The sequence below is a fragment of the Sesamum indicum genome, linkage group LG8, assembly GCF_026168435.1.
Source record: "Sesamum indicum cultivar Baizhima isolate 11 linkage group LG8, ASM2616843v1, whole genome shotgun sequence".
Lineage (NCBI taxonomy): Eukaryota > Viridiplantae > Streptophyta > Magnoliopsida > Lamiales > Pedaliaceae > Sesamum > Sesamum indicum.
Window position 1 is genome coordinate 2,183,481 of NC_142664.1, and position 6,876 is coordinate 2,190,356.

The following is a 6,876-nucleotide window of genomic DNA, read 5'->3' on the forward strand; positions in this document are numbered from 1 at the left end:
ACTTAATTAAATTCACTTACTTTTTTGCTTTATTTCATTCAGAATTTAACGTCGAAGTGCTAACGCCTTTGTTGTAGGCCCCCACTTCAAAATTTACATTTGCTTCAGCCTAAACTTTGAAAAATTGTCTATATCTATTGGATCCTTGCGTTTTTTGCACGCGTCAATTAATAACTATACAAAATTATATGCAAGATGAACTATTAAAAATAAAAACCTCTGAATTTGGAATCTTATTGGATTCCAACGGAATAATTTATGATATAAATCATACTCTTTTAATCAAAGAGATATTTCAGCGGTTCTCGTGTATTTTGATAATTCGATGTATATATATTTTTCATACTTTTACTAATTATATTACCATTAAACTAATTAATAATTTATATTTATAACAATAAATTAAAATTATTGTATCATACATTTCATATTTTTTATAAATAATATGGTAATATTTAATATTATTTATTTATAACAATATAATTTAATTAAAAAAATACCACCCAACAATTTTATTATAAAAAAAACACAAATTCAATTTTATTATAAAAAAAATACACATTCTAAAACCCCAAATTCTTTCTCTCTCTCTCTCTATTATTTTTTAGGGGTTTCTCTCTCTCTATTCATTTCTTTCTCGTTTCTTCCCACTCTTTTTTTTCTTCTTTCTCCCCAATTTCCAAATCTCAATCCTAAAAGGGTTTTCCCCAAACCAACAATTGCAAGCCCCAAATCCATCTACCAGCGGCAACGAGGAAGCCGATTGCTGTTTTGTCGGCCAAGCAAGAAGCTGGAACAGGTGCGCCATTACATCTCATAGTCTTGGTCTCACCGTTGGCTTGTGTATGGGCGGCGCCTATGAGGAGAAAATGGTTCTTTAATTTTTGTGGTGTTGTTCTAGTCTTTTTATACTTGTTAATATTGTTCTTCTAGAATCAGCACTAATTCATATTATTGAATTCTCCAAAAATCTCCAATTGCATTTCGAGCTATTCTGGAGAAACCCTTTTGGGTGTTTGCAAGAATAACAATAAAATCTACAATCAGCGCTTTTTTTGGGTTTTGAACATATATTTAAAGTTTATTATGTTAGATATTTGTTATTGGAGATGTATGTAATTCTTGAATGCTAGAATATTATTCTTATACATTTTGAATTTTCTGTGTTGGTTTGGTGCTTCAAGAAATGAAAATGGATATGAACTGATTTGGTATGTGAAGGGGAGACTGTTGGGGTGTACGGTGGAGGAGTGAGTTCTGAGTTCTGTGCAACAATGGAGGTTCCCATCATTCCTTCAATGCTTTTCTTCCCCGTTTGTGTTCTCTCCATTGCAGGTAAGATTCACATTCATATGCTCTAATAATATAATGTTGAGAGTATATTCAGATTCTGGTGAATGTTCTTCTGCTGTGTGTATTTGCTGTAGATGGTGGCTCTGTCCGCGTGAACTATGGTCTCTCCATTGCAGGTAAGATTCACAATTTTGTAAAACTTCCTCCTTTTCATATTAACGCACGCCTTTGTGTGAATTTGAATTCCACACTGAAAAACCCTTGAGAAATTAGTACGATATGTGTTGGCGAAGGTTCTATCAGAATAGGAATTTCGTTAACTCAATTTCTGTGAACTTGTCGCGGATGAATTGGTAAGCTCTTGTGTTATTGGATTCAATTACTTTTCTGATTTTTGCTTAATTTTAGGTTTTTCTCATGGGTAGTTCCGATTGATGAATTTTTGGGATTATTTTTAGGTTTTACTGATTGGATCGAATTGAAACCCAGTTTGATTTTGTTGTAATTTTTTAGTTGAAAGCAAGTAGAAATATAGAAGGCAGCTAATTTGGTTTTTGCCCCCCCTCTCTCCTTTGGTTTTTGTTTGTGATGGTTTCATTTTCAAGGGTAGATTGAATTTGTACAGATTTATGGTAGAATGGCAAAAAGTGCAGTTTTTAGCTTTCATTATTTTTCTAGTTCTGTACCTTACTAGAGGTTTGCATAATTTACAGGCGAAAATTGAGTTCCTGTTGTCATAGTGTAATCAACCTTGGAACTGCCTGTTTCTAAATGCTTTAGATGCTATGGTGGATTATGAGGACAATGTGGAATGTGGTGAAGAAGGGATTGGTCTAAACATGGTTGATGTTGTAGATGCTGGAGAAAATAGGGATGGTCAGGTAAGCAGTTCTCACAAGGGAGACATTTTGGGGATTGAAGGCGACAACTTTGAGCCACATGATGGGATCGAATTTGAATCCCATGAAGCGGCCTATTCTTTTTATCAGGAGTATGCAAAGTCTATGGGATTCACCACCTCAATTAAAAACAGCCGTCGTTCAAAGAAAACAAAAGAATTTATAGATGCTAAGTTTGCATGTTCGAGATATGGGGTCACACCAGAATCTGAGAGTGGCAGTAGTAGAAGGCCAAGTGTAAAAAAGACGGATTGTAAGGCCAGTATGCATGTAAAGAGAAAACGAGATGGGAAATGGTATATTCACGAATTTATAAAGGAGCACAATCATGAGCTTTTACCTGCATTAGCTTATCATTTTCGTATACATAGGAATGTAAAATTAGCTGAAAAGAATAATATAGATATTCTGCATGCGGTTAGTGAGCGTACAAGGAAGATGTATGTTGAGATGTCTAGACAATCTGGTGGGAGTTTTAATTCTTGCCTCAGTAAGAATGAGTTCGATCACCAGTTTGACAGAGGTCGGTACTTGGCATTAGAAGAGGGGGATGCTCAAGTCATGCTTGAGTATTTTGTACAAATCCAAAAAGAGAATCCTGGTTTCTTTTATGCGATTGACTTGAATGAAGATCAGCGTCTGAGGAACTTGTTTTGGGTTGATGCCAAAACCAGGAAAGACTATATCAGCTTCAGTGATGCTGTTTTCTTTGACACTAGTTACATTAAAATCAATGAGAAGATGCCTATTGCTCTGTTCCTGGGGGTAAACCATCATTTTCAGCCTATGTTGCTTGGATGTGCTCTATTAGCTGATGAAACTAAGCCAACATTTGTTTGGTTAATGAAGACATGGCTCAGAGCAATGGGTGGGCAAGCTCCAACAGTTATCATTACTGATCCAGATAAACAATTGAAATCAGCTATTGAAGAAGTTTTCCCATATTCACGTCATTGCTTTGCTCTTTGGCATATATTGGAAAGAATACATGAAACTCTTGCTCATGTACTCAAACAACATGAAAATTTTATGAAAAAATTCAACAAGTGCATATTCAAGTCATTGACAGATGAAGAGTTTGACATGAGGTGGTGGAAGATGGTCGGCAGATTTGAACTACAAGAAAATGAATGGGTTCATTCAATGTATGTGGACCGTAAAAAATGGGTTCCCACTTTCATGAGAGACATATTTTTGGCTGGGTTGTCTACATATCAGCGTTCTGAAAGTGTGAACTCTTTCTTTGACAAATACATTCACAAAAAGATCAATCTGAAAGAGTTTGTGAGACAATATGGGGCAATACTTCAAAATAGGTATGAAGAGGAAGACATGGCAGACTTTGATACTTTGCACAAACAACCAGCGCTCAGGTCACCTTCTCCTTGGGAAAAACAAATGTCGACAATTTTGACGCATGCAATATTTAGAAAATTCCAAGTTGAGGTTTTGGGTGTGGTAGGATGCCATCCCAAGAAAGAGAAGGAGATGGGAGCCAATGTTATTTTTAGAGTTGACGATTGTGAAAAAACTGAGAATTTTGTGGTTACATGGAATGAGGCAAAGTCAGAAGTTTCTTGTTCATGTCTAATGTTTGAATATAAAGGTTTTCTCTGCAGACATTCAATGATTGTCCTCCAAATATGTGGTCTTCCTAGTATCCCATCTCGATATATCCTTAAGAGGTGGACAAAAGATGCCAAGAGCAGACAGGCTGTGGTAGATGGAAATGAAAGAATCCAAACTAGGGTGCAAAGATACAATGATCTTTGTAAGCGGGCTATTGAACTAGGAGAAGAAGGTTCTTTGTCTGAGGAGAATTACAACATTGCTTGTCGTGCTTTAGTCGAAGCTCTGAAGAACTGTGTGAATGTTAATAACAGAACTGCTGCAGAATGTAGTAATAACTCTGTGGGACTTCGTTGTGCTGAGGAAGAGAACCAGTTGCTCCATGTGACCAAAACAAACAAGAAGAAGAATACAAACAAGAAGAGAAAGGTTATATCCGTATTTCTTGCTTCCAATATCTTTGTCTTTGTGACTCTTAAGGAATTTATGTGAAGCAATGTTTCCATCTCAGTTACAACCAGAGCCAGAAGCAGTTGTTATTGAGGCTTCTGACAGTTTGCAACAAATGGTGAGCTATACCAATAGAGTCATAAAGTTTGAATTGGTTACTGCGAGTTTGCATGTCAAATAACCAGCCACAATGTTACCAAAATAACCTTGAGTTTGGACTTTCTGAAATTAAAGGGCTAAACATAAATTCTTTTATGCTTGACACAAAAAAAGAAATTATTGACATTAAATTTTTTGTCATAGGAAAACCTAAGCTCGGAAGGAATTACCCTGAATGGATACTATGGATCCCAACAGCACGTCCATGGACTGGTACGGTTTTCTGCAACCCCCACCAATATGATAATGAAAAATTTTGGTGACCAAGTATCATACTTGCTGAATATATGATTCCATGGAGCGTCAAATTTTTATATTAAGGCATGATGAATGACAATACACCTTTTGTTAATGATCCAGTTAAATTTGATGGAGCCGCCACATGATGCTTACTATGTCAGTCAACAGACGATGCAGGGGCTGGTATGTCATTGATTTTCGTTTGAGATAGTGCCCTTTACATCTATTGCCTTCTTAGGCTTCGCTGTCTCTTTTACTCATGAAGTAAGTTGGGACTATATGTGGTTTGTGTTTGTATTGTAGGGACAGTTGAACTCGATTGCGTCTAGCCATGATGGTTTTTATGGGGCTCAACAGAGCATGCCCGGACTGGTATTGTAGTTCATTATGACACGATCTTGTAATGTGATTATATGGCACAAGTTAGATTATCATTTGCCTCTTTCCTCTGTTTACGCAGGGGCATCTCGACTTCAGACAACCAGCTTTCACTTATGGCATGGCGGTCAGTTTTAGGAACATTATGTTTGAAGTTGGTAATTACTTTATGAACTTTCAGTGTCACCATAACACACGTTTTCACACTGATTCCAGGATGAGCATAATGTGAGACCGGCCCAGTTGCACGGCACTGCTAGACATGCTTGAGGAGTTCAAGATGACGGTCGCAGATGTAGATAAATTAGAACCTCAGAAGTCTTTTAAGAACTCTGCAGCTTCTGAATTTCTGCAGAGAAGATCCACTAACTTTTTGATGTAAAGTCACATTAAAATTTGTAAGTCAGTTTCTGTATCCAGCTTTCACTTCTTTTCCCCTGTAATTATTTGATTTATCTTTCTTTTAGCAGATCATTTATGAAGAAATCTCTGATTTCTTTCTACCAAATGAGCATGGGGCCTCTGTACTATGCAAACATGCCCTTGAAATTCTAATTAGGCTGAAGGAATGGGAAGAAATGAAGAATGAAGTGTGTCTCTTGGATTCGGAAATTCTAGCCTGAATTGGGTTTTAGCTGCATCTAATCCAACGGTACAGATTGAAACTACTTTATGGATAATTACGTCGCCTTCCTTTGAGATATGGCCGTTAAAAGAACCCTAACGTGCTTGATAAAATCACTCTTTTACCCTTCATTGTAAATCACACAAACCTCCTTGAGGTTTATTCAAATTACGTGGACATCCCCTATGTTTTGTCATATTATAATTGCCCTCTTCAAGAAAATATGTTTTATAACTAGATCCCTACAATTTGATCTTTATTAAGATGAAATAATAAGAAAAGATAAGTATTTGTTTTAACCATGAACAAAATTAATATCCGAATTCAAAATTAAGTCCAAATATTATATTCAAATTTAAATCTCAATTTGGGTGATTATCTTTTCCTTTTTAAATTTCCACTTGCCTAAATCATGTTTTATTGTCAAATGTAAGAAAATTTAAGTTAATTTTTGATAGTTGATTCAGTATTGATATACATAAAAATAAGTTGGCTTAAAAAGGTTTAAACGGTCCAAAAAAAGAAGAAAGAAATGGAAGGCTCATGGTACCCCTGAAAGGCCCATAACATCTCCCAACTCAAACCATGATAAAAGCCTGCCAAGATATTCAGTCCAAAAAACTCACACGTGACAACCTACTCTTCTACGTGGTAATTCATCAACCAAGGTGTCAGCAACCATCTTGAACCACATCAGCTTAGGAGAACTTCTCCGACGGCTGGGACTCCTCAGAAGAGGGGGGTTTTCTAAGACAAAGAAACCTACATAAGCAAGGAAGGACTCCCGGATGGTTAGAACTCTTTGCAGGTCTCCGTAGATTGAAGAAGACTTTCATTAATGCATATCGAGCTAAGGATAAGGATAACATACACCTTATCCCAACCATTCCAACCAGCTTCCGCATGAATCTTAGGAGTGGGATACACCCTAGCAAATGGGGGTACTCCCTCTATAAATACATGTTTACTCCTCCACACAGGGACACCCCTCTCACCTCTCTCTCACTCTCTAAACACCTCTTTTACTCTATACTACCTCTTAAGCTCTATCTAATTATAGTATCATGTATTTTTACACTTTTCACCAAATTTATTCACCATATGCCAATTCATTAAACTCACATACTTTATTGCTATATTTTATCTCGAATTCAATATTAACTTGGGCATCGGAGTGCTAGCGCCTTTTTTGCAGGTCCCCACTTCAGGATCCAGATACGCTTCGGCCCAAACTTTGAACAATAATCCATAACCATTGGACCT

The 6,876-nt window shown here is 36.6% G+C and overlaps 1 protein-coding gene across 4 annotated transcripts; it reads left to right on the plus strand.

Annotated features, from left to right (window-relative positions):
- Positions 1-594: 594 nt before the first annotated feature.
- Positions 595-5,912, plus strand: FAR1 (FRS (FAR1 Related Sequences) transcription factor family). 4 transcript variants are annotated; one of them, XR_002287649.2, is made up of 11 exons: positions 595-799; positions 1,185-1,335; positions 1,428-1,469; positions 2,007-4,190; positions 4,273-4,329; positions 4,515-4,583; positions 4,731-4,793; positions 4,914-4,982; positions 5,071-5,115; positions 5,205-5,386; positions 5,459-5,912. XR_002287649.2 is itself a non-coding variant. In XM_011087154.3 (10 exons), the coding sequence occupies exons 4-10, from the start codon at positions 2,079-2,081 to the stop codon at positions 5,256-5,258; spliced, it is 2,469 nt and encodes an 822-aa protein (XP_011085456.1). In that variant the 5' UTR covers positions 595-799; positions 1,185-1,335; positions 1,428-1,469; positions 2,007-2,078; the 3' UTR covers positions 5,259-5,431. The 4 variants fall into 4 exon arrangements, 1 of the variants encoding a protein (XP_011085456.1); XR_016066641.1 differs by having other exon boundaries at positions 5,205-5,366; positions 5,456-5,912; XR_016066640.1 differs by having other exon boundaries at positions 5,205-5,366.
- The last annotated feature ends 964 nt before the right edge of the window (positions 5,913-6,876 follow it).

What these genes read in the sequence shown, in the direction of transcription:
- FAR1 (XM_011087154.3), top strand. Translation starts at nt 2,079, where the DNA reads ATGGTGGATTATGAGGACAATGTGGAATGTGGTGAAGAAGGGATTGGT. An exon ending in ATACAAACAAGAAGAGAAAG is followed by an intron (nt 4,191 to 4,272) that starts GTTATATCCGTA and finishes TTTCCATCTCAG; the next exon opens with TTACAACCAGAGCCAGAAGC. An exon ending in AACAGACGATGCAGGGGCTG is followed by an intron (nt 4,794 to 4,913) that starts GTATGTCATTGA and finishes TTTGTATTGTAG; the next exon opens with GGACAGTTGAACTCGATTGC.